The sequence below is a fragment of the Podarcis muralis genome, chromosome 11, assembly GCF_964188315.1.
Source record: "Podarcis muralis chromosome 11, rPodMur119.hap1.1, whole genome shotgun sequence".
Classification (NCBI taxonomy): Eukaryota; Metazoa; Chordata; class Lepidosauria; order Squamata; family Lacertidae; genus Podarcis; species Podarcis muralis.
This window is the reverse complement of record NC_135665.1, coordinates 58,182,347-58,209,657: the sequence shown is the minus strand read 5'-3', so window position 1 is coordinate 58,209,657 and position 27,311 is coordinate 58,182,347. Positions and strand designations below refer to the sequence as shown.

The 27,311-nt window shown below is 47.2% G+C and overlaps 1 protein-coding gene across 2 annotated transcripts in view; it reads left to right on the top strand.

Annotated features, from left to right (window-relative positions):
* Positions 1–17,976: 17,976 nt before the first annotated feature.
* The window catches only part of ARK2C (arkadia (RNF111) C-terminal like ring finger ubiquitin ligase 2C), a 96,949-nt gene continuing 87,614 nt past the window's right edge, over positions 17,977–27,311 (top strand). The window contains exon 1 of one of the 2 annotated variants that reach the window (XM_028748246.2): positions 17,977–18,471. In XM_028748246.2, coding sequence (XP_028604079.1) covers positions 18,411–18,471 — 61 coding nt within the window. In that variant the 5' untranslated portion in view covers positions 17,977–18,410. The remainder of the gene's footprint in view (positions 18,472–27,311) is intronic. The other variant, XM_028748245.2, reaches the window with a different exon arrangement.

The window sequence follows — 27,311 nt, the reverse complement described above, 5'->3', positions numbered from 1 at the left end:
TATGACTTCAAAACAGAAGCGGAGCGAGGTGGAATTTTGTACTCCGCAAACCATGCAGTTATACAAGGAATTTCCAGCACTTATTATTAATACACGGCCATTTTTGAAGTGGAACGGAGAAGGCATTTGAAACGCAACTGAGCAAGCCTTCCAGAGAGAAAGTAAAGGAGGGTGCAGAGACCCATTTCTAATTAAAATTGTTATGGGATTCCAAGGAGGCGAAAATTTAATTACATACACTGGAAGCGGTCCAGGCATTCGTACTTAAATGCCTCTAACCTTGTGAAAAGCTACGTGGAATTTTTAATCGTCAATATTAAGCATCCGGGCACAGCATCCCAAGAGAGACAGGTGAAGTTTCTGATTTGCTATCAAGGTGATGCCTGTACTTGGGACGAGAACAAGTTTAATGGTGGAGGCGAGTGGGGAAGGAGGAAAGCCATCATTTTTTTTGCAATTTCAGGCATTGCAAACATGGCAAAAACGTATGAATGTAAAGAGATAATAATCCACTGGGACTTTTTCGTTTAGAGAAGAAGCGAGGAAGAGTCAACATGATTGAAGTTTATAAAGTTATGCTGGAGAAGTTTAGAAAGTTATTCTAGAGAAAGTTGTGATGGAAAAAGTGGCTAGAGGGGAAAATATCCTCCCTCTCTCGTAACATTGGACCAACCAATGAAGCTAAATGTTGGAAGATTCAAGACAGAGAAAAGAAAGTATTTCTTCTTTTACTTTATCTATTGATGCTTATTCAGAGATATACAAAAATACATACTCATTACAAAGTATTTTTAAAAAAATAATATAGTAAGATAAAAACAGCTACTTAGTCTAGAAGAGAATGAAGTCAAACGAAAAGACAAGAGAGACGTAAAGAAAGAGAAAGTGAGAAAAAAAGAGAAAGGAAAAACTAAACAAAGTTGGAAAAGAATAAAAGAACTTCTGGCTCTATATTCTGCAGCTACATAAGAAATACCCATTCCTTAAAATCCAACCATTCTATCTTCTATTAACCAGGTTTTTTAAAATCTTCAAATCCCAATATTACAAGCTCATTTTCTTGTAAAAGTCCACGAGAAATTTCCAATCCTTAACAAATGTCAGTAATGATTTTCCTCTAACTAAACATGTTAACTTTGCCATCTCAGCCAGATCCAGTAATTTTATCAGCCATTCTTCTATGGTGGGTAGGGCTGTATATTTCCATTTTGGGGCATATAGCAGTCTTGCGGCTGTAATCATATATTGGAATAATATTTGATAGTCTTTTTTCTAATTGTATCTTCATTAGCTTTAAAAGAAAAAGTTCTGACTTCAGTTGAGTGTGTGTGTGTGTGTGTGTGTGTGTGTGTGTTTTACAATTTAAAACACTCATTTTACATCCTTAAGATATCAATGACTTCCCTTCTTCTCTTTCCATGGTTCATTTTACGTATCATAAACCCCTGCATATTTTGCAGAAACTATACCAATCTGTATTCCATTATTGCATCCATCAAAACTGTTGAATTTATCTTAAGGCTGCCAGTGTTTTCAGCTGTACACAATTATTTCCCATATATTCAATAAATGTTTTCTAATCTTCTTTAAATGTATGTTCTTCTTGTTCTCTTATTCCATATGTTGAATCTGCAAGTTGTGCATATTCTGTCAACTTAAGTTGCCGTTCTTCTTTGGGCTTCAATTGAATGCTAACCTCAGAGTGTCTGGTTGGCCACAGTGAGAACAGGGTGTGGGACTAGATGGGCCATTGGCCTGAACGTTCTTAGGTCAGCAACCCTAACCGTATCAGTCTAACACTGAAGGAAGATCAGCACAGGTCAACACAAGGAGGACAATCTAGGAAGCTTGGAGGTTCTTTCTCTCTCTCCTCCCTCTGACGGCCTGGGACTCGGGCTCAGACTCGGAACCAGAGGAGTCTCAGTCCGCACCGGATCCTTTGCCTCAGGCATCATCTGAACCAAGTCTGGGGCCTGATCCTGAAGAGTCCCAGTCTGCTCAGGTTCCCCTGCAACAAGCACCAGCTGGGCTGAGTCAGGGGCCTGAGCCTGCCCTGGCTCCAGATGCGGGGATTACCTTGTTGCCTTCAGCTGGGCCATCACTTACAGCTGCTCCATTACCGGTTGGGTCAGGGGAGGCTGAGGAGGCCCCTGGGTCTAGTAACCCACCAATGTCTCCCGAGCTGCAGAGACTCAGGTCTGAGAGAAGGAGAGACCTGAGTACTTGCAGGAGGAGTGCTCGCCTTCGGGTGAAACAGGGATGTGAGTCACCGGGGGATCAGGACTGCCCGTTACCCCGACAAAGATAAAAGGCTGTCAGACCCTGCCCCAGGTTGTGGGAGCAACATTACTGTATGCCAGACCCTTGCTGTAAACAAAAATTGCCCTTTTCCCTTATGGGGTATCCAAGAGCCCATATAGAGTCCTTACATAGGTTCCCTATTGGTAGGATAACAGAGGCCAACCAGAGAATATTGAGAAGCAAAGCAGCTAGTAAGCTTGAACTTTATTGAACTGTTGCAACAGGGTGCTCCCCTCGCCCTCAGGAGAGGAAGAGGAACCCAGAAAAATGACGCGCAAGGCCTTATAAAGACTTTTGAAATTGCCACCCTGTAGATCAAGACCACCCCCAGAAAATCCTACATACATCACAGAATGGGTGTAACCTAAGACCACCCCTCAGATACATCATACCTACATCACAAAAAAGGCGGTCTAAAACAGAAATTTTGAATGCTGTTTTTCTCCTGTCGTTGTTTATCTCCTGTCTGGCAGGTTACTTGATTGGATTTCCTGGGGAGCCTGGCCAGTCTTTTGTAATGATAAATACTTAGTTCCTGGGCCATGTCACAGGCTCACACCTTATTCATATTTTAAATGTGCCTTTAAGACAGGATTTGTGAGGAAAGAGACAATGGGAGGTTTCCGACTTTGACCTTGCAGAGAAAACATTTGCTTAGTTTAGGAATCAAAATGGTTCCAGGTTGGTCTTCCTGTGCTGATCTATGTATGTGCTTGGTTGGTACACTTATGAACATTTGTTGTTGTTTAGTCGTTTAGTCGTGTCCGACTCTTCGTGACCCCATGGACCAGAGCACGCCAGGCACTTCTGTCTTCCACTGCCTCCCGCAGTTTAGTCAAACTCATGCTGGTAGCTTCGAGAAGACTATCCAACCATCTCGTCCTCTGTCGTCCCCTTCTCCTTGTGCTTTCCCAACATCAGGGTCTTTTCCAGGGTCTTCTCTTCTCATGAGGTGGCCAAAGTATTGGAGTCTCAGCTTCAGGATCTGTCCTTCCAGTGAGCACTCAGGGCTGATTTCCTTCAGAATGGAGAGGTTTGATCTTCTTGCAGTCCATGGGAGTCTCAAGAGTCTCCTCCAGCACCATCATTCAAAAGCATCAATTCTTCGGCGATCAGCCTTCTTTATGGTCCAGTTTTCACTTCCATACATCGCTACTGGGAAAACCATAGCTTTTACTATACGGACCTTTGTTGGCAAGGTGATGTCTCTGCTTTTTAAGACGCTGTCTAGGTTTGCCATCACCTTCCTCCCAAGAAGCAGGCGTCTTTTAATTTCGTGGCTGCTGTCACCATCTGCAGTGATCATGGAGCCCAAGAAAGTAAAATCTCTCACTGCCTCCATTTCTTCCCCTTCTACTTGCCAGGAGGTGATGGGACCAGTGGCCATGATCTTAGTTTTTGTGATGTTGAGCTTCAGACCATATTTTGCGCTCTCCTCTTTCACCCTCAATAAAAGGTTCTTTAATTCCTCCTCACTTTCTGCCATCAAGGTTGTGTCATCTGCATATTTCTTCCGGCAATCTTAATTCCAGCTTGGGATTCATCCAGCCCAGCCTTTCGCATGATGAATTCCGCATATAAGTTAAATAAGCAGGGAGACAATATACAGCCTTGTCGTACTCCTTTCCCAATGTTTAACCAATCAGTTGTTCCATATCCAGTTCTAACTGTAGCTTCTCAGGAGACAGATGAGGTGATCAGGCACTCCCATTTCTTTAAGAACTTGCCATAGTTTGCTGTGGTCGACACAGTCAAAGGCTTTTGCATAGTCAATGAAGCAGAAGTAGATGTCTTTCTGGAACTCTCTAGCTTTCTCCATAATCCAGTGCATGTTTGCAATTTGGTCTCTGGTTTTTCTGCCTCTTCTAAATCCAGCTTGCACTTCTGGGAGTTCTCGGTCCACATACTGCTTGAGCCTTTTCCATTTCAAACTCTGGGCATTTCTAGATTGTCGCTATTTGGGGATACTATTCACTCGCAAACTGCCAAATGCAAGTTGCTATGTTAAAATTGTTTTAGCACTCTTTCACAATAAGCCAGCTTCCGCCTGCCCACAAAACTGAACTTTTGATTGTAAGGAAAATTCACAATCCCTGCACTATTATTGTGTCAATGACACGTTTCAGAATATACCCTCCCCCCAAAAAACCGCTGGTCTCAAGGGGCCTGTCGAAGAGCCACTCTACAAACAAATCAGAATGAGTGATCAATAGCTGATATAATCTAACCCAGTGGTTATCAAAGGGTGTGGTTTGCCACAGTGGTGCCACAGGAGAAGATGGCGAGGGAGGCAGGAAGGTTCAAGGACAAACATTTCTGCGTAATGTAATATAGTACAGTATGAAGATCAGAAAAGATAAAGGCTTCTTCGTGTTGATGAGATGAGAGTACAGTGGTACCTCGGGTTACAGATGCTTCAGGTTACAGATGCTTCAGGTTACAGACTCTGTTAACCCAGAAATAGTACCTCGGGTTAAGAACTTTGCTTCAGGATGAGAACAGAAATCGCACAGCAGTGGTGTGGCGGCAGCGGGAGGCCCCATTAGCTAAAGTGGTGCTTCAGGTTAAGAACAGTTTCAGGTTAAGAACGGACCTCCAGAACGAATTAAGTTCTTAACCCGAGGTACCACTGTATGTCTCAAATATAAATGAGATCACCTGGCAAAAGCAAGCTCACACCTCTCACTGAGTTTGCATACGTATAAATAATTATACCATTTATAATTATATTTTGGGAGTAATGCATGTTCTTATGTAGCTACATTGTTGTATACTTTGTGGATGTCCTGTGATCATATTACAGTGGTACCTTGGTTCTCCAACTTAATCTATTCTGGGAGTCTGTTCGACTCCTGAAACTGTTCGAAAACCAAGTTGAGGCTTCCGATTGGCTGCAGCAGCTTCCTGCACTCAACTGGAACCCTCATAAGTGGCTTTGGACGTTCGGCTTCCAAAAAATGTTCGCAAACCGGAACACTCACTTGCAGTGTTTGGGAGCCGATTTGTTCGACAACTAAGCCATTCGGGAACCAAGGTACCACTGTATAAAGTAGTTGTGTTCTGTGTTATACATCAAGCCCAGCTTGGAGTGGTTCCTTTTGTTTTCCAGCGTATTTCTTATCAATAAAAAAATTGGTGTGATAATTTTTTTATTCTGAAGGGGCGGGGAGTGTGAGAACCACTAATCTAACACCATGCACAGGCAGACTGTCAGGTTTGTGGAAACAAATCAGGATAAATGCCCCATAAACAGGTTGTCTGGTAGTGACCTCTGAAAACAGTGTCCTTCAGTTATTAGAGGTCTGTGGCTTAGTTCCTGTACTCCTTGAATCCCGATAGCTTCCGAACGAGACCAGGAGACCAGTCTTCTAGCCGACCTTCTGATGCTGTCCTCTGGCCTCGACGCAAATCAGTTTGCAGACTGGGCAGCGGCTGTGGGAGGAACGACCGGGAGGCTAATTTTAACTGAAATCTGTGCCTTTGGCATCTGAATGAAATTTAAAGCCACATCGACGGATCGGATTGCGGTCGGAGATTGTGCACAGATGAAAACTGGAAGGTGGAGGAGGGGGGAGAACTCCTAAGAGGAAGTCTGAGAACTGATGTCCTGTGAGAAACCCAAGACAACTGATACTGCAGCAAGCCAGGTATCTGAAGTGGCTTGGGAGCAGTTGGCTGCGAAGGAGGAAGGGCACCCAGACTCGGATCGAGCCAGCATGTGTCACCAGGCATCTAAGATGAAGCAAGTGTCCAAATGTGTCAAAGGCAGCTGTGCAGGATGACAGGGCAGGCAAGTGCAAGGACCGTGTCTGGAGCACAGACGTTGTGTAGCAGCAATGTGGTGATGGCTCACATCCTGGGATCAGCTGGGAAGTCTAACTTCAGGAGCAGGAATACTGGAGAGAGGCAGGAAACAAGCAAGGAGAATGGCCATAGAGCAGCAGAAAGAGAATCTGATTTGCATGCATATCTCAGGTTTGGGGGACGCGGGTGGCGCTGTGGGTTAAACCACAGAGCCTAGGACTTGCCGATCAGAAGGTTGGCAGTTCGAATCCCCGCGGAGGGGTGAGCTCCCGTTGTTCGGTCCTTGCTCCTGCCCACCTAGCAGTTCGAAAGCACGCCAAAGTGCAAGTAGATAAATAGGTACTGCTCCGGCGGGAAGGTAAGCGGCGTTTCCGTGCGCTGCTCTGGTTTCGCCAGAAGCGGCTTAGTCATGCTGGCCACATGACCCGGAAGCTGTACGCCAGCTCCCTCGGCCAGTTAAGCGAGATGAGTGCCGCAACCCCTGAGTTGGTCATGACTAGACCTAATGGTCAGGGGTCCCTTTACCTTTACGGTACTTTACTCAGGTTTGGTCCCTATCATAATAGGTTTAATAACAGGTGGAGATGAATCAGCGTATAGAGGGGAGGTCCAAAAAATATCTACATGGTGCCTAGGGAACAACTTGCACCTTAATATCAGCAAGACAAAGGAGATGGTGTTGGGTTTTGGAAAAACATTAGAAAACGGAAGCATTTACTTCCGGGTTTTTGGCGTTTGAGAAACGAAACATACGACGATGGAGGCGTTCGGGAACCGAGGTTCCACTGTATATTGTTGAAGGCCCTACATGCAATATAGTAAAACCATTATCCCCCAGGGAGGTGTAGTGCTTAAAGTGCTTGACTCAGATGAGGGCATTGGGGCTCAAATCCCTCACCCCATCATTAAAATCACAGTGAGAAGAAGCAACAATATTTCCACCTCGCTGGTCTGCCTCATAGGGGCATTGTGAACTACTCAGAGAAAAGGCCATACTAGAGAGTAAGGTAAAGGGACCCCTGACCATTAGGTCCAGTCGTGACTGACTCTGGGGTTGCAGCGCTCATCTCACTTTATTGGCCAAGGGAGCCAGAGTACAGCTTCCGGGTCATGTGGCCAGCATGACTAAGCAGCTTCTGGTGAACCAGAGCAGCGCACGGAAACACCATTTACCTTCCCACCAGAGCGGTACCTATTTATCTACTTGCATTTTGATGTGCTTTCGAACTGCTAGGTTGGCAGGAGCAGGGACTGAGCAATGGGAGCTCACCCCGTCTCGGGGATTCGAACCGCCGACCTTCTGATCGGCAAGCCCTAAGCTCAGTGGTTTAACCCACAGCGCCACCCACGTCCCTTATACTAGAGAGTAGCAGTAGTAAAAATTCAGCTCCTAAACAATATTGTAGGGACGCGGGTGGCGCTGTGGGTAAAAGCCTCAGCGCCTAGGGCTTGCCGATCGAAAGGTCGGCGGTTCGAATCCCCGCGGCGGGGTGCGCTCCCGTTGTTCGGTCCCAGCGCCTGCCAACCTAGCAGTTCGAAAGCACCTTCGGGTGCAAGTAGATAAATAGGGACCGCTTACTAGCGGGAAGGTAAACAGCATTTCCATGTGCGGCTCTGGCTCGCCAGAGCAGCGATGTCACGCTGGCCACATGACCCGGAAGTGTCTCCGGACAGCGCTGGCCCCCGGCCTCTTGATTGAGATGGGCGCACAACCCTAGAGTCTGTCAAGACTGGCCCGTACGGGCAGGGGTACCTTTACCTTTACCTTTAAACAATATTGTGCAGCCATACAGAGCGCTGGGCCAGGACAAGCCTCCTTCCCATCTTACTATCTGATGATAATATCATCAGAGCTGAACTAGTCCCCCTCAAAAAAACAGTTTTTCTTGTGGAAAGTTGTGTACTAGGTTTGGACTTTTGAGACGCCTCCAGACTGCTTCTGTTTACATGTGGGATTCAGTCACCTACTAGCAAATTCAGGTATCACAATCATAAGGGCCGGGCGATATCTGGTTTTCAACATCACAATATATCAGCAGCTAAACATCACAGTTTAGCGGGACGCGGGTGGCGCTGTGGTCTGAACCACTGAGCTTTGGGCTTGCCGATCAGAAGGTCGGCAGTTTGAATCCCTGCGACAGGGTGAGCTCCCGTTGCTCGGTCCCTGCTCCTGCCCACCTAGCAGTTCGAAAGCACCCCAAAAAGTGCAAGTAGATAAATAGGTACCACTCCAGCAGGAAGGTAAATGGTGTTTCTGTGCACTGCTCTGGTTTCGGTGTTCCGTTGCACCAGAAGCAGCTTGGTCATGCCGGCCACATGACCCAGAAAAACTGTCTGTGGACAAACTCTGGCTCCCTCGGCCTGCAAAGCGAGATGAGCGCCACAACACCAGAGTCATTTGCGCCTGGACTTAACTGTCAGGGGTCCCTTTACCCTTTATGATGTCAGAAATAAGGGTGGAACTTTGTAGAGGCAAACAGTAAGGCTGGGCGATATCTGGTTTTCTACATTGTGATGTATTGCCAGCTAAACATTGCAATATACAGATATATCATGATGTTTGAAATAAGGATGGGGCCATGTCGAGGCATTGGCTGGCTTCACAGTTTTTCCCACATTATGATTTTTGCATAGCGCACACACACACACACACCATGATTTGCGATATACTGCCAGGTCAAAAGCTATGAAACCGATATAATGATATGGCTTTCAAACCAGTTTTAGGCGATATATCAATATATCAAAAGGCACAGAGCCTAGGACTTGCCAATCAAAAGGTTGGCGGTTCAAATCCCCATGATGGGCTGAGCTCCCGTTGCTCGGTCCCTGCTCCTGCCCACCTAGTAGTTCGAAAGCACATAAAAGTGCAAGTAGATAAATAGGTACCGCTCCGGCGAGAAGGTAAATGGTGTTTACGTGCACTGCTCTGGTTCGACAGAAGCGGCTTAATCATGCTGGCCACATGACCCGGAAGCTGTACGCCAGCTCCCTTGGCCAGTAAAGTGAGATGAGCGCTGCAGCCCCAGAGTCGGCCACGACTGGACCTAACGGTCAGGGGTACCTTTACCTTTATCAATATATCACCCAGCCCTAAGACAAACCAACTTCCCCCAAAGGTTGATGTTCTTGCAGTAAGGAAAGTGATGCAGAAATATGATGGAAAGTGTGGGATGGCACATATTTGTCATCTAACTTCCCTGCAAACAGATCAGGAAGGATGCTGGCAAAGCAGGTCGTCTCGCAGTGACCTTTGCATTGGAATATATTTTCCTCCACATTTGAAGTCCTTTATCTTTTCTCCCGGTTAACATTTTGCACCTCCAGGTGCCAATTACCTTCCCTTTCCGCCCCCACCTTCCCCCAAACATAAATCATAGATAAGAAAAAATTTGGGATCCTTGTCCTCACTAGTGGAATGGCAAGATCTGTGCTGAAAATGGAACATGCAGATAAACTGTTATGTACTGAGTTGAATAGGACCCAAACTGCAGCAGTCTGATTGGTCCTAGAACACTAGGATTCAGAATGCAGCAGTCTGATTGGTCCTAGAACAATGCAGCAGTATGATTGGTCAGCAGGAGCCACCCAATCCAGCTCAAGATAGAAGTGAATCTACAACCTGATTGGCCTACAGGAGACGTCCGGAATTAGCCAATCACTTGCAGCCCATTGTGTAAATAATGTATATAAAGCAGATGCTTTGAGGGGACTTTGATTCCTCCTCACCACTATGAGCTGAATAAAGAGCATGAAATCACTTTGCAACTCTGAGTATATTTCATAAACCTCGATGTCTCCGCACGCCACCTTCCGTTTACGCGGGCAATAAAGGAAACAACAGCTTTTATGTCTACAGCGGATCCCAGAGGGCACATTCCCTGTAGTGGCGCAGGGTGGGGAGTGTGAAACACCACGAGAAGATGAGAAGCTCTTTGGGTGCACTTCAAAGTTTCTCTAAAAGCAAGTCTGTATACCAGGAGGAATATGGATCACATGGAATTTAACTCCAGTGGAAATTGTTCTGATGAGCTAATATAAGCTCCTGCAGAGCCTGTAATGAATATATTTGTTTCATTGCTGGAATTTCTATCCCGCCGTCTATATAAATCCCAGGGGCAGGTAACAGCAATATTAAAACCATCAACCATCAAGTACAACCAGAGAAATGAACATATAATAAAGCTAACAATCCCAAGCAAGAATGGAGAGCCAGCAGTCTCTGCCATTTCTTACTCATTGCAGCAGCAAGTAACCATTCACGAATGCCCAGGTAAGTGCAAAACTTAAGGGAAGACTCAGAGACAAAGACAACAGAGACTTTAAAAAAAGAACGGGAATCGTTCCATGTTGTGTATACTGGAAAAAGTAAAGAAATGGACTCACTAGCAGGGTTTGAGTAAACACAATTAAGGAAACAAGAGTAAAGGTGAAGAAATAACAATATGGAGATTGATTAAATGTAAGATGGAATTTGAAGAAAATTTGGTGTAAAAATGATAAGAATATAAGAGCATTTAGCTTAAAGGTGGAAAATAAGACAAAAATTAAGCAGAAGTAGCAAATAGTTAAAGAACCAGAAGAGGAAGTTGAGGGAAGTCATGGGAGTTGTGTTTTATTTTATTTTATTTTTAATATGACACTTGTGTTGAATATTAAATTGTAAAATCTAATAAAAATTTATTATTATTTTAAAAAAACAACAACCCCAAATGCCCAGGTTCTCAGCTTGGTGCCAGAATGTCAGTAAGGTGGTGCTTGCCCGATGGTGGGAAGGTGAGACTGTCCTCTGCCACAAAAAGCTTTTGATTTGAGTTTCTACTGAAATGAGGCTGCATCCTAATGTTGTATTTTAATCTTGTTTTTAAGTTGTATTTTAATCAATTGTTTTAATATTTGGTGTTAGCCGCTTTGAGCCCAGTCTTGGCTGGGGAGGGTGGGGTATAAATAAAATGTACTATCATCATCATCATCATCATCATCATCATCATCATCATCATCGAACAATTCTTAGAAGCAAAGAATTGTTTAGTTGCAAGGGACCACAAAGGGCATTGTTACGGAAAAATCTAGGTGTGAGGCTGCTCAGTCACCCAGTTTGTCGGGCAGAGACCACGGGTCTCTGCGGGATAAAGGAAGGAGTCCAGCCAACTGGAGCAAATAGCTGTAGACCAAAGTTTATTGCGCAATAGGTTCAAAGAGCAAATTTGAACCCTGAGGATGGGGTGACAGAGACTTTTAAAACTTTCCCACCATATCCCAGAATACAGTTTGTACAGCATCATTGCTACATCATTGCTACACCATTGCTACACCATTGCTTAAAGGTAAAGGTAAAGGTACCCCTGCCCGTATGGGCCAGTCTTGACAGACTCTGGGGTTGTGCGCCCATCTCACTTAAGAGGCCGGGGGCCAGCGCTGTCCGAAGACACTTCCGGGTCACGTGGCCAGCGTGACAAGCTGCATCTGGCGAGCCAGCGCAGCACACGGAACGCCGTTTACCTTCCCGCTAGTAAGCGGTCCCTATTTATCTACTTGCACCCGAAGGTGCTTTCGAACTGCTAGGTTGGCAGGTGCTGGGACCGAACGACGGGAGCGCACCCTGCCACGGGGATTCGAACCGCCGAACTTTCAATCGGCAAGTCCTAGGCGCTGAGGCTTTAACCCACAGCGCCACCCGCGTCCCCACACCATTGCTTACATGTCACAAAAGGGGAGGGGTTAACCTTGGCAAACATGTCCAGACAAGTCCTTGGTACAAGATTAGCATAAGCAGACATGGCAGGGCAAGACTCAGGTATAAGATTAGCATAGACAAATATGTCTTAAGTACCCACCACCCAAAAGTACAATGGAAGTTCCTTTGCATGTCTGGAGCCTGAGGCAAGTCAGGTGATGAGATTTGGCTTCCTTTGGCTAACAATGAGCCCAGCAATTGTCACCTCTGGGAACTTCCCGAGTCCTTTTTCAAGGGGAAAATAGCTTTGGAATGGAGGAAACTGGGAAAGGAGATGATTTTATATTATTTTTAAAGCTAGGTAACTTCCCCGAGCTGTCAAGTTGAAAGGATACATCCAGGCATAATATTTGTAACATTTAACTTTAAAGATGTGCCCCCCCCAGGGTAATTTCTGTAACAGCATCTAGTCCAACTCCCTGCAGTGCAGGAATCTTCTTTTGCCCAACATAGGGATTGAACCCACAGCCATGAGACTTAAATGGGGGGATTTCAGAGCTCCATAGGTGGCGGTTGCGGCGGTGAAAGCAGTTGTGAGGAGCACGTGGTACGAAAGAAGAAAACTTGGCTGTTTTACGTATCCAACTGAAAGAACCACCTTTCCCCCAGATGAACCTGGCCAGGCCTTGAAATTATGATTTCAAGGCCCTCAGATTATAGTCTTTTTCTTCGCATCGCCTCTATGGGAGGTCCAAGTGTAGCAATGACAGAATAGGCCTTTTCTGTAGTAGCTCCCTGTTCACGGAATGCACTCCTCAGGGAGCAGTGGCGTAGCGTGGGAGGTGCAGGGGGGGGCCGGCCGCACCGGGCGCACATCTGGGGGGTCACGCTCGCCGCCTCCGGAGTCACCGAAGAGCCTCGGGTGCAGGCTGTAGCAGAGCCCCATGTCTTGCGGAACCGACGAGCTGGCAGCGGCTCTCAGCGCTCGCCGCGGTCCCCGCGCGTCAGGGCCACGGAGGGCGCGCCAGGCAGCCCCTCCTCACAGCCCTGCCACTGCTGCTGCAGCTGCTGGGCCATGTTGCATTTTCCTCGCCTCTCTGCCCTCCTCCGGGCAAGCGGCGTAGTTTGGGCGGCAGCGCCCACGGCAACTCGCCTCAGATCACCTGACACGGATCCGCCGCCACCGTGGCTACCTTACCGTAAATACCCCAGCCCAGGCAGCAGCAAGAAGAAGCTGGCAGCGGCGGCAGGTTAGGGGTTAGGGGGCACAAATTACTTGCCTTGCCCCGGGTTAGGGGGCGCAAATTACTTGCCTTGCCCCGGGTGCTGACAACCCACGCTACGCCGCTGTCAGGGAGGTCTGCCTTGCCAACGATTCAGCGCCAGGCAAACAGGTTTCTGCTTTTCTGAATATTCAGAAAATTCACCAATGACTGGATGTTTTTACTTTGTGTTTTTGATATATTTATGTATTTTTTTACTGTATTGTTGGATTTTGGGCTGCATACACGCCATACATTTAAAGCACATTCGCTCCCCCAACACACAAAGAATCATGGGAACTGTAGTTCAACCCTCACAGCACTAATTTCCCAGCAACCATAACAAATTACAAGATTCTTTGAGTGGCCAAATGTTTTAAATGTAAGGTGTGTGCATAGCCTTATTCCCATAAATTGATTTGAGAATGTATGTTGTGTGGGAAGCCAGAAAATGTTGTTCGGAGCACAAAACCTCGTATAAAGGTCCCCAGATATATGGTACAGCCCTTCCTCAAAGAGCCAGCCATCCCAAACACCTCCATTCTTACTGCATTTTTTGTTTTTGTTTCTGGTAACAAACCACAATGGGTGGTCCTTTGAAAAGCTAGATTGCTTACGCAGCTATGCGTCACAAGAGCCAGTTTTTTTGCCTCTGCATCAAAAATCCAATATTTGCCCAGTAGATCTCAAGCACAGTTTGTGATTCTCGCCGTTGAGCGCTGTGCGACAAAGTAAAATCAGAACGATTCTACAAATCCGCCCCTTTTTAATATGAAGATCATGGAGGGCGGGGAGGGTGGCGAGTTGAGGAGTATAATCCAGATTAAGACACCCATGCTGCATGTGTTTTAGGAGTCTGGAGTCTGCATGTGTTTTAGGAGTAATTTATTATTTATACCCCGCCCATCTGGCTGAGTTTCCCCAGCCACTCTGGGTGGCTTCTAATCAAGTGTTAAAAACAATACAGCATTAAATATTAAATATTAAAAACTTCCCTAAACAGGGCTGCCTTCAGATGTCTTTTAAAGATAAGATAGCTGCTTATTTCCTTCACATCTGAAGGGAGGGTGTTCCACAGGGCGGGCACCACTACCAAGAAGGCACTCTGCCTGGTTCCCTGTAACCTCACATCTCGCAATGAGGGAACTGCCAGAAGTGCCTTGGAGCTGGACCTCAGTGTCCAGGCTGAACGATGGGGGTGGAGACGCTCCTTCAGGTATACAGGACCGAGGCCGTTTAGGGCTTTAAAGGTCAGCACCAACACTTTGAATTGTGCTCGGAAATGTGCTGGGAGCCAATGCAGATCTCTCAGAACTGGTGTTATGTGGTCCCAGTGGCCACTCCCAGTCACCAGTCTAGCTGCCACATTCTGGATTAATTGCAGTTTCCGGGTAACCTTCAAAGGTAGCCCCATGTAGAGCACATTGCAGTAGTCCAAGTGGGAGATAACTAGAGCATGCACCACTCTGGCAAGACAGGTAGGGTCTCAGCCTGCGTACCAGGTTTATGCTGCCCCAGAATTTGTCATTGTTGCATGATACATAAAGCCTTGGCTCTGGCTATCGCTGGCTCCTGTGGGAGTGAGTTCTGTAGATTAGCTATGCTGTTTGAAGAAGTATTTTCTTTTGTCTGCCCTGAATTTTCCAACATTCAGGTTCACTACACGTCCACGAGTTTTAGTGCTATGAGAGAGGAAGGGAATAGATATATATATATACATGGATCCACTTTATTAATGCCATGGATACTTTAAACACTTCCATTACATCAGCTCTGACTCTGTTTCTCTATTTAAAGGGCTGTTGATGGAGAAGTCCTTTATTTGAAGTCTTCCTCTTGAAGGGCTGTCCAAGTCCAGTTGAAAGGCAAAGAACCCAAGGAAGGAGGGAACCCATCCAGTTAGCAGAACTCGAGACATCTTGCTGCCTTCCCCATTGCAGTGAGATGGATTGCATGGCAATGCAGACGTACTGAATTATCTATCTAAATTGGCATCAATGCATATAAATTAATATATTCAGATATTGTGCATATCTGTGCCCTTTTTGGTAATGCACTCTCTCTTCTCTTTTGCCTTCGGCAAAGGGCATCTTTTTATCCCACTAGGTATCTGCCCTAAACTTGAAACTGCTTTTATATTCACAAATGTTTTAATTGTGTACGTGCACGCACGCAATTGTTTTATATATGCTTTTATTGTATTGTGAAATTGCTTCGAGATGTTTCATAGCAAACAATTCGTAAAAGAAACCAGTCTTGAGAAGGATATTGAGAAGCTGGAACAGTGTGCAGACGAAGGCGGCCGAGAGGATACAAACTAAACTCCTCTTCTACAAACCGCAAAGTGAAACAAAACAAAACAAAACACCAGTGCCTTTCACTTTTCATAACACTCAGTAGGAGTTACATAAAAGATATCCCCTTAGGCCTCTCCCTGTGTCACTCCCATACCATTGCCCATTAAAGGAACAACACACAGTTTCAATAAAACTTCTAGATGGCCACTCTCAAAGCCTTGGCTCCCCTAAAATATTTGAGGGGTCTGGTTACCATACGTTCCCATTTCCCGGGGATAGTCCCCAGATTTACAAATCTGTCCCCTGACAAAATCCATCCCCGTAATGTCCCCGGATTTCATTGAATGTCCCCGGATTTATATTTTAAGTGTTGTAGATTTATTAATAGGGAATGAATGTTGTGTGATTGGTTCAATGGCACAAGACACATCATATGGGGACAAGGCAAAATGGCGGGCGCCACGACAGCGAGCAGCCCCTGAAGCCAGCCACAGCCAACTGTGCTACCAGGCTGGCTCCGGGCTGCTGAGACTGCCGCTGCCGCTGCTGCCACTACCGAAGGGGAATCGGGGACGCCCAACGCATCGACTGGGGGAGCTGCTGACCCCTTCCCCCCGCGACCCAAATCGAGACGGGAGCGAGAGCACCCGGCCATCCAGCCGACTGCCCAGAGGCGCTCCAGGGCCAGGAAAAACCCGGAGCCAACGCAAAAGGAAAGGGAGAGGAGAAGAGAGAGAAAGAAAGGAGTAGAAAAAAGAAAGAAACCCTAACCTTGCCACGCTGCCGCGGCCACTGAGAAGTAGGATAGCACTGGGAGGGCAAGGGCATGTGGCCGAGCCCAGGCCCGTCCCAAGCCTACCTCCATAGTGGCTAGCGCCCCAAGAGAGCAGGCCGGTGCCCAGAGGAAGGCTGCGTGACAGAGAAGACCACAGCAGAGAAGATATTAAAGGTAAAGGTATCCCTGCCCGTACGGGCAGACTCTAGGGTTGTGCGCCCATCTCACTCAAGAGGCCGGGGGCCAGCGCTGTCCGGAGACACTTCCGGGTCACGTGGCCAGCGTGACATCGCTGCTCTGGCGAGCCAGAGCCGCACACAGAAACGCCGTTTACCTTCCCGCCAGTAAGCGGTCCCTATTTATCTACTTGCACCCGGGGGTGCTTTCGAACTGCTAGGTTGGCAGGCGCTGGGACCGAGCAGCGGGAGCGCACCCCGCCGCGGGGATTCGAACCGCCGACCTTTCGATCGGCAAGCCCTAGGCGCTGAGGCTTTTACCCACAGCGCCACCCGCGTACCATAGAGAAGATATTACTACTTCTTTTTTTGTAATAACTTTTTTTCTTTTCAAAACAACAACAATCTACATATATATTTATATATTTTTTTTAAGTGTTCCCAGATTCATTGAAAAAATCTGGTAACCTTAGTCTGCCCCCCCCCCCCAAGTCAATGGGCATTGCCATTCAAATGCTATACATGGACCACATCTTGTGATCAGTTTTGCGAGGTGGGGCTTACCTCGCCCCTCCAATTGTATTCAAGTTGGCACCTCTGTTCTCAGACTAGGACCTTGGGAGACCAGGGTTCACATCCCGCCTCAGCCACGAAACCCACTAGGTGGCCTCTCAGCCTAGCCTACCTCACAGGGTCGCTGTAAGAATAAAATAGGAAGAAGACTAGGCATCCCACCTTGAGCACCTTTGGAGGAAAGGTGGTATATACAGGGGTACCTTGGGTTAAGTACCGGTACTTAATTTGTTCCGGAGGTCCGTTCTTAACCTGAAACTGTTCTTAACCTGAAGCACCACTTTAGCTAATGGGGCCTCCCGCTGCTGCCGCCGCGCCCCCGGACCACGATTTCTGTTCTCATCCTGAAGCAAAGTTCATAACCTGAAGCACTATTTCGGGGTTAGCGGAGTCTGTAACCTGAAGTGTATGTAACCTGAAGCATATGTAACCCGAGTTACCACTGTAAAAGGAAGGACGACAGAGAGAAAAATCGGGGTCGAGGAGGACTAACACCAGGTGGCAAAACAATTACCAAAGAAATCAAAGTATCCCGCTTGGCACATTTCGATAAAATATCTTCCCGGAGGGAAAATTCCCCAAGATCTTTGTTTTGTTTTGTTTTTTTAAAGCTGCCTAGATTTAAAAGCCTGTTGCGTCGTAGCGAAAGACACAACTGCTGTCCCGTCGCCAAAAAGTAAAAAAGAATAAAAATGCCCGGCGCATCTGTAACCTGCGCGCGCACCGTTCTCCCCGTGCGTCCTGCACATCTGCCTTCTTCTCCCCAAGCGCCAGCCTCCGCTGTTGCGCCTCTCCCGGCTCCCACGTGGGGCTCTGGCCATCGCTCCCTCGCTCGCCCCTTTTGTGTGCCCTGGACGGTGCGCGCTCGGGGGCGCGCGTGTGTGCCCCCCCCCCGGACGCGCCTCCCTCCTTCGGGCTTCCTGTTTCTCCATCCTCCCGGTTGCGCGCGTGTGTGCGTGCGCGCGCGCACCTGCTTGAAACCCAGCCCCCCTGCAAAAGCCCTGCCTCCAATTGCTGCGCGATCTCCTTCTTTGGTGGGAGGGGAGAGGGAGGGAGAGAGAGAGAGAGGGAAGGAGAGAGAGAGAGAGGGAGGGAGGGACCCCAGGGTAAGCTGCAGCCCACCCCCACCCCCCTCCTGATTGGGCCTCCTCCTTGCCAGGGCTGGAGACCATATAAAGGGAGGAGAGGGGAGGGGAGAAAGCGCGCGCGGGGAGGAGGAGGGGAGAGAGGCGCAAAAGGCACCCGCGCAAGGCCTCCCTCCCATTGGCTGCGATTCCCTTTGTGCGCCAGGCAGCTGCGAGCCTCAGCTCTCCATTTGAATGTATACAGGGCACGGGGAAGGGACCATTTCCATGGGCCATCTGTCTTACTCTAGCCCGCAGCAGCAGCAGCACCACCAACCTCTCCAGAAACAGCAGACGCCAGCACTGCCAAAACCATCACCATCGCCACCGAAGAGGAGGAGGAGGAGGACCGCCGCCACCACCATCACCATCACCACCGAGGAATAGTTTCAGCGCCAGGGGACCACAGCAGCTGGCCAAGATGGTTTTGGTACACGTCGGCTATCTTGTTCTTCCAGTGTTTGGCTCTGTGCGAAACAGAGGTATCTCTTTATCTGTGCATTTTCTGGTGGGGTTGGGGTTTGGGGGGAGGGGGAAGTGGAGGGGCGGCTGTAAGGGATGAGGAGAGATCAACCCCCCCTTCCCTCCCCCCCCACAAATGACCTGGATGGTTTGGTGATGGTTGTAATGGAAGCCACTGGTTGTGTTGCCTTCTTACATACAATTGGCAGAGAGGCGAAGGGGAAGAGGCGTGTGTGTGTGTGTGTGAAAGTGGGGCGGGAGCTGGCGTGGTGGTGGAGAGCAGAGCAAGTGTAGGGCATTTGAGAAAGGGGGACGGAGGAGGGCAGCATCCCCTAGTGGTGTCGGGGGACCCGAGAAGCGCAAGGAGAGGGAACAGTCTGTAAGGAATCGGGGCGCGGGGGGGAGATTAGAGAAAGAGATGGAGAAGCGGTGGGAAGAAAGAGGAGCCGGAGGGGGCGAGGGAATGAAAGAAGAGGCGAAATTCGGGAGAGAGAGAGAGGGAGAGGGAGGGCACGAACTGGGAAGGGACGTAGGGGATTGTGTGCGAGAGAGCGCAGGTGGGGAGATACCCCATTAGTAGGAAGGAAAATGGACCAGGATCGGATATGGCACGGAGGGAAATCTCTAAGTGGATCGAAGCGTTTTGTTTTGAGAAACAGTCTTGTGTTATTCTTTAGAGATCTTGGGTTGTATTTCAGAGCGATCTCGCCTTTTATGTAGAATAATGTATAACCTACCCCCCACCAATGTCCAGTTAACTATAATTTATATATTCTGGCGAGCCCCTCCCCTTTTTTCTCCCTCCCCCTTCCCACCTGACAAATATAGATCCATGCCTGCGAGGAACACTAAACTGCCCCTTTCTATATATGCAGATTGTAGGGAACTTTTACGTGGTGGTTGGTGTGGTCAGAAATTGGAGGGTTTTACTTGATGCCCATAGGATATAAATCCAGGATTTTTGGGGGCTTTTTTTGGTGTGTGTGTGTGTTTGTGTGTGTGTATTTTTATTTTATTATTTTTTTAATTAATAGTCTTATATGTGATCCCAAGCCCCTATAAAACGAAAAGCAAATTATGAGCTCATGGCGAGGCCAGCTGGTCTCATCCCTCGCTCTGCCTTCTGGTGAACTCTGTTCAGCCTCTTTTGTCTTCTCTCCCCCCCCCCCCCATATACTTATCCAGTGGGTTTTAATCCTTTTTGAGGGGTTTTGGGAACCCTCCAACCCAGCCCTGCCCCTCTCTTTTTTGTGAGGTTTGACATAGGTGTCTGTGCATTCCCCCCCCCACACACACCAAACACCCCACTTTTCGTATGACATTTGAGCAGTTTCTAATACCCAGCCCTGAAATATCCAGACCTGTCCATTCACAGAGCAGTGTGTGTCTTTCGATCTGAGATGCACTATACTGAATTTCCTATACCGAAATCCAAATTAACAGCAATTATTTTCCATCTCTGGATTTGAATTTAATATGGGATGTGTATATGGCCATTGCACATATCCTCCAAGCTCCCCTCTTCCCTCCCATTCCTATATAGCCGTCACGGACAACGGTTTTGAATCCTCTGCTTCCTTTTTCTTCTTCTTCTTTTTTTTGGAACGATTTGTCCTCCTCCATTCCATGTATTTTCTTTCAATCAAATTGAGGATGCATTTAGATGTCATGGCTGATTCCTTCCCCGCACCCCCTTTCTCTAAGAGCCATTCTTGCCTTAACTATATAATCTCCTTTTTCCACCCTGCCTGCCTCCTCCCCTTCTGTGGCTCACGGCTGATCAAACCCCTAGGATAGAACAACGGCAACAAAATCTCCCAGTTTAATTAAAGCGACTAAATAATATAGCCCGTTTTCCTGCTAAGCCAAGGCATTCTGCTCATCTCCGCTAAGATGCGATCCATCAGTGAGGTGTGGACAGTTAATAGAAACACCCCCCCCCATAAGAAAAAGAGTCTAAGACCCTAAGGCGAGACTCCTGCCATTGTGCTCCTGAGACCTGTGGGTTTCAGTAGCTACCCCACCTGCCACCCAAATCTCTTTGGCCTGCATCATTCTTAGGCTCAAATCCTGATCTCTGCGAAACACAGGTGAGGAGATGGAGGGTGTAAAAAAAGTGGGCTTCCAAGACACCGGGTCGAAACAGGCATCAGCATCCGCCCCCCCCTCCAGCCTCGCACATCCCTCATTCTGCTGCTTTTGCCTTTCCTCCCCTTTGCCCCTCCCTCCCCGCCCCCCCCCCCACTGTACATGTGTATGTACATAACAGCTTAGTTTCCGCACATGGTGGCATTTCTGTTTCCTTTAATTGCAGCCTCTTCTGGTGTGGTGTTGGTGGTGGTGGTGATGATGATGGGATGACGACATTTTTTTTGCATTGATCCAAATCTTTTTCTTTCTTTGTTTGTTTCCAAATTTATTTTGTTTCCTCATCGTGTAGATCAGTGAATGGTCAACCTGCTGCCCCTTCCGTTGCCTTGTAGTTTTCTGCCTCTGCATTTTAGCTCTAATGTTGACACCCCCCACCCCCTTCTTTAACCATTTCCTGTATCCATCTGAGGAACTGCACTGGCCTTTTAAGCTGAAGTATCCTCTTTCGGTGGTGGCGTTGCTGCAAAACCGGGGTGGGGGGGTTTGTTGGCTGCTGGGAGGAGGAGCTGATGATATTTTAAAGCCGGAATGCTACCTCCCTCCCTTGCCTGCTCAGTTATCCTTGCATGACTTGAAAATGCAAAGGATTATTTATTTATTTTAAAAGCAAAGAGAGAGAGAGAGAGAAGGCACTGTTTGATCACTTCCAAAAATTATGCATCTCTGCAAAATATGATAGTGATGTAGCCAAGAGCTTCTTCCTCAACGATTACGGTTTCTTTAAAAAATAAATAAAACTAAAGAGCCAGCAGGCTGTAATTTCAAATTCAGGTGTCATCAGGGAAAAAGGGGGGGGGGGGAATTTGCTTGTGTTCTTTGCCTCTGGGGAGAAGCGCCAGGAACAATAGATCTCACCTCTCTTTGGGTCTCATTGGCTTCCAAACACACCCACTGAGGAACTAAGGTTCTGGGTTAGGTGGTATTTGCACCTGCTAAAAACCATCCAAGACTTTCTGACAGAGGATACTGAGGCTTAAAGCTGAAGTCTTAAACCACCAATCTTCCTGTGAAAAGAAAAAGGAAAGAAAGAATATGGTAGACAGACTGTATGCTCAAACCTGTTTCTCTTTAGCTGTCATTGTAGTAGTCTAGAAGGGGTGGTGGTGGGGAAACAGGCCATTTTCCAATATAGCTCTAGTTTTATAACGCCATTTTTGTATCTTCATCCTGTTTAGCTGAGTACATTTGCACTGTAAATTCCTGTTAAGTGGATTCATTTTGCTTGAGTTGGGTGGAGGACAATTTCTTGGGGTTTTTTGCTCCCCTTGCCACCCAAATCTCCGCCCTAACCTCTGTTATTGTATTCGATCTTGGTCTCCCAGGCAAATTGACTTTGGCTTTGAATTTCTTACAAAAGAAAAAGAAACCCTTGCAAATTAAACAAACAAACAAACAAACAAACAAACAAACAAACACCCCCAATCATCTGCCAAAAAGGCTCTGCGAATGAACACCTTCTTTACTTTGGGAGCTCGTCGTAAATTACACATAGATACACTCTCACAGACTCGCACACCTCTCTCTCCTCACCCAAATTCCTCCCTTCCCAACAGTTGACCTCCATCTGTTCCCTTTGCAAGCTGAACCCCACTCAGCACCCACAAAACTCCCTAACAAAAACCGACGTGTCCCATGTCTTTAATGTAACACAAAACATTCCCCCATACATGCACCATTTAAACACACACACACACACACACACACACACACACACACAAACACCCCTATTGGGTGGCAATTTGGATCCAATCCTTCTCTTTTCGGAACGGCCCAGGGGGGCGGGGAACCAAAACATGCAAACTAACAAAAAGGAGGAAAGAGAGAAGGAAAAACAAAACAAAACAAAAAAACACAGAGGAAAGTGGAATGCTTGCTTAGCAAAATGGTTTTCCATTCAACAGGGATAACATTTCTCTCTGCTGTGCTGAATTTTTTACTTCCTGTTCTTATTTTGTGGGTAAATTTTTTTCTGTATTCAGATATCCTTTGGTTGTGTATTTCTTCCACCTTTTTTCTTGTACTAAAACTTGAAGCATGGTCTGTATTTTTTTACATTACCTAGTTTTTTCTGATGTAAAAATCTCTCTCCGTAGAGACATGCCCCGCTGAAATGTAATGTGCAGTAGCTGATACATCTTTATTCATTGTATGCCGCTTCCGTTCTGTTGCCCTTCCACGGCATGGTGGGCCCCTGTTGCCTTTCGTATTGTGTGCATGACAACATTGTTACAACACAGTTCCACTAATACTAATATACAATCTCTCAATAAAGAAACTAGTTTTTCCTATATTAACCTAGTGTGCTTTTTCTATTGCTGTCCCCCACCTCATTTATTGTTGTATTCCTGCTGTTTTAGATTATTTCCCCCCCTCTCCCGCCCCCGCTTCTCCACCCCCACCTCCTCCCCCATTTGAGTGAATGGATCTCTTTTTCTCTGGGAGGGGGGAGCGCCACCAATATTGGGTTGGAGGGGGCGGAGTAGAGAGTATGAATGTTCTTTCTCCCATATCTACCTCCAAGCATTCTATAACCTGTGAATACCAACTCTCTCTCTCTCTCTTTCTCTCTAGATACACATCCTATATTATCTTTCCCCTCCCTCCCTAGGTGGAGATGACTCTCTAATTGAGGTGCGCCAACCTTTTGCCAAGCTGCCCCTGTCCCCCGGCCAGGTGTCCCAACATCTGGAGGGTGCCAAGTTGGCAAAAGGCTGGTCCTCAGAGCGCCCAAGACGAAAATGTAGAGAGGTATGCATGTAAATTCACACACTGGTGGAAAGTCCAAAACTGTTAAACGCAGGAGAAGCTTGCTAGCTGCTGCGAAATCCCAAGGAGAGGTTTATGTGCTGAACATCACACCAGGTTGCTAATCGGTGTGAACAATGACACCAAAGTGGATGGGGCTGTGGAGAGAGAGAAAATTAGATATATATTGACAAATAGCCACTTATTTTTTTAAAAAAGTATCTCCGTCCTCTTCACGAGCCTTCCTTTTGAGTTTGAGGATGCATGTTTATTCCTGTAGGTAAAAAACCTTTAGTTGTTTGTAGCTAAGGATGACCTTGGGAAGACGGAGGGGTGGGAATGGAAGTGGGGGGTGGACAGGTTTGGGTTGCAAATGGATCCCTTAAGATGTTAAATTCTCCCCCTGGCCATACGCCACTCACAGCCAAAGGTCCTTGCAAGACTCTGAAAGAATAAGCACTAGATAGACCTTTAAACGATTATCTTGCCCAGGGCAAACCAAAGTGACTCACAACCAAACTAGATACCTATTCCACCTTCTTTCTCCCTCTGTTTATCAATGAACCAGCCTTTAGACAGCTGTCTTTGTGTGTGTGTTTCTGTGCGTGTGTACATCCATGCAACACATACATGTGCAGAGCAGGGGCCAAGGAACACCCCCCTCCCCCCAAAAAACCTATTTGCGGTTCAATCTGATTCATGCCTACTTGGGAGTAAGCCCCGCCTGTTTCCAGCGGGGCTTACTCTCAGGTAAGTCTGTGCAGGATTGCAGTCCTGGGGGATTATGCCCCAAACTGGCAGCCATGGTTAAGGGAGCATCCTTATGTAACACCTTGGTCCCGTCTTCCACTGCCTACGTGCCGGGAGAGAACGAAGGGCTAGACAAAAGAAAGTCGAACCACAGTCTCCCCTAAACAAAACCAGGAAGGAGGGGGGGGCAGGGAAGAGAAAGCAAAAGGTTGTTGGGTTCACCCCTTTCCCATCGTCTTTCATTCAGGTGGGGCGAAGAATAAATCCAGCTCGTGTTAAAACGTTCGAGACCACGCCAATGGTTTTGGAGAGGGAGGGGCGGAGAAAGGGGATATAAGACCAAGTGGAGAAAATAATCATCTTTGTAGGAGGCGTCCCAGGTTGGGGGGGGGGCAGGTGGCCAAGCCCCTTTCCTGCTGGCTCCATCCTTCCTGCTTCATGCACTTTCCCCCATGTATATCCTTAGTCAATCGTTTGGCCATTGCCTTCCTCCTTGTTTGACCATACGCAAGGCACATCCGACATATTGCTTCTCCTCTCCCTCCCCCTCCTTCCGAATGTAGTGAATGCTCTTTAGGCCTTTGTTCTTGATGCTGTCCTAAGCCAGGTCTGGCAGCTTAGCTGTTTGCTGTGACACACATCCATCTTATTACCACACATGTTTTTTTTAATATATATATAAAAAAACAAAACCAGAGCCCGGCTGTGCTAGCTTGCATGGAAGAAAGAAATATCTCTAGGTGCATGCCTTTTGCAAAGCCGTGTGTGTGTGTGTGTGTGTGTGTGTGTGTGTGTGTGTGTGTGGATGAGGCTGGCCATCCTTTAATGATGTGATTTTTTTTTTAAATCCCTCCCCCTTCCTTCCCTTTCTTTCCCCTTCTGCCTTTCTCCGCACCCTCCCACAATATAACCATTTTGATTTTCCTTTGGGGAATGAGAGGCCGTAAACACAAGCCACCCACCTCGCCAGAGGTATCTGGTTCCTGGCTCCGGCCAGAGGGAAATATATAAGACTACGACAGCTGTTTCCCACCCCACGCTTCTCCCCACCCCACCCCACCTCACTCGACTCCGGCTTTTGTTCAGATAGCAGCAGTTTCGCTGCATCAACAGATAACCCTCCACCAGATCTGGTCCTAGAGATTAATGCCCACGCAGATCAAAACCGTTCCTTTGCTGCAGCTGGGGGAGAGTTTCAGTGCTCTTAATAAGGCCGGGAAAGCTGCTCGGTCAATAGGAAGTCATGCTAAGTCATTTGTCATCTGAGTACCACGGCTGACCTATCTCGCCAGAAGCACATTCTTAGGAGAGCACAGGTGTATCTCTGCCACATCTCGCCATTAAACAACCCGAGGCCTCCATAGTTCACATCATTCATTGAATGCATCTGCAACTGGCCTCCCACCAGTCTTGGATATTCCGGTTTCCCCTCCCTCTTTTGTTTCGTTGACACTCAGTGTGAAATGTCTTGACAAGCACAGACCTCTGCCCCTGCTGTGGGCGTGAATACTCACACCATATTAGGTTTTCTGGAGTCTATCTACCTACCTACCTACCTATCTGGGGCACCTTAACATAGCCAGGTCCTACCAACCCACACCTGAGGGTCTCCAGGATGTACTAAGTGTGGTTGATGAGGGATAATTCTGGAGGCAGAGCTGGTGGTATTCCTTTGTCCATGTGTTCAGTTCAATGTGGAAGAACTTGGCTCCCTGAGATTTCGTTTTAAACAAGCAGACATGTCCTTGTGGTTGAAGGTTGGAAATGTGTGAGGGTCTGCCAGATGTTCAGAAACTAACAGCGACATTGTGCTATGCATGTTTGCTCTGGCTGCAATCCTATTGCCTACTTGGAAGGAAGTCCCATAGAACTGAATGGGACATGTGTCTGAGAAGACATGGATAGGATTGTACTGTTGGTCCCACTGCACACAATGGACTTTACACGCAGGTAAGTGTGTCTAGGATCACTGGATCCGTATCTCTGACTATTCCTTGTCCCTACTGGCAATTGAAGCCCAATTCTATGTGCTTTCCTTGCTTTTTGCTTCCTTATTTTAAAGTCTCCCCAAAACCTTCATTTAGAACAAATAATGCAATGTAAGCAAACCAAGGCCCGCCTAATAACAAGCTGGCATGGTTGTTTTCCGAACGGGTTGTAGGTGTTGCCTTTTTTAACATAATGCAATTGTTGTTGTTCCTTTAAAAAAAATAAATCATGTTGTCTGAGCACTCACATTACCCTAGGCTGGGTTAAGTCTGACAGATATAGGGCACATTGCGCAGGGAGCATAGCCTTGTGAACACTGTCGAAATGAGTCAGACCTCTGCAAACAGAATTCTTGAGCATCTTCAATCCAGGTCAACGTACAGTGGCCACGTATGGATGGCCAGAAAAAAAGGACAAAAGAGAGGACAGATTTGCATAAAATTAGCATTTGCTAATTTGGGTGTGTATACGCACTTTTGGGAATGATTACTGCAATTCAAGTACAGTGGTACCTTGGTTCTCGAACAGCTTCGTTGACGAATAAATCGGATCCCGAATGCCGAAAACTTGGGAAGTAAGTGTTCCGGTTTTTGAATGCTTTTCGGAAGCCGAACATTTGATGTCACTTCTGCCTGAGTTCAGGAAGCTCCTGCAGCCAATCGGAAGCCGCGCCTTGGTTTTTGAACGGTTTGGGGAAGTCGAACGGACTTCCAGAACGGATTAAGTTCGAGAACCAAGGTTCCACTGTAGATATAAATACAGGTTGACATGGTGGAGAAGACATTGACCTGGTGACCTAGGTCCCAGCTCAGTCCGCTATCCAGTCGGTACAACACGAGACTCTTAATCTCAAGGTTGTGGGTTTGGGCCCCATGCCGAGCAAAAAGATTCCTGCATTGTTGCAGGGGGTTGGAATAGATGACCCTCATGGTCCCTTCCAGTTCTACAATTCTGTGTTGAGTGGCCACTTCAAAGTCTTTTTTTGTGTGTGTGTGCTCTGTCCCCCTTCACATTCTCCCCCCCCATATTGCGAATATACAGGCATACAAACATACATTTCATGCAATCCTTAAATATATACAAACATACCAACACTCAGCCCCACAGATAATTCCTTTCCCCATCACCATCCACCACCCCTCACCCCACCTTTGTGTTAGACTTCCAATCTACTCAATTGCAATTTCTTTCCACTTCTATTACTTTCACACACCTTTAACCTAAT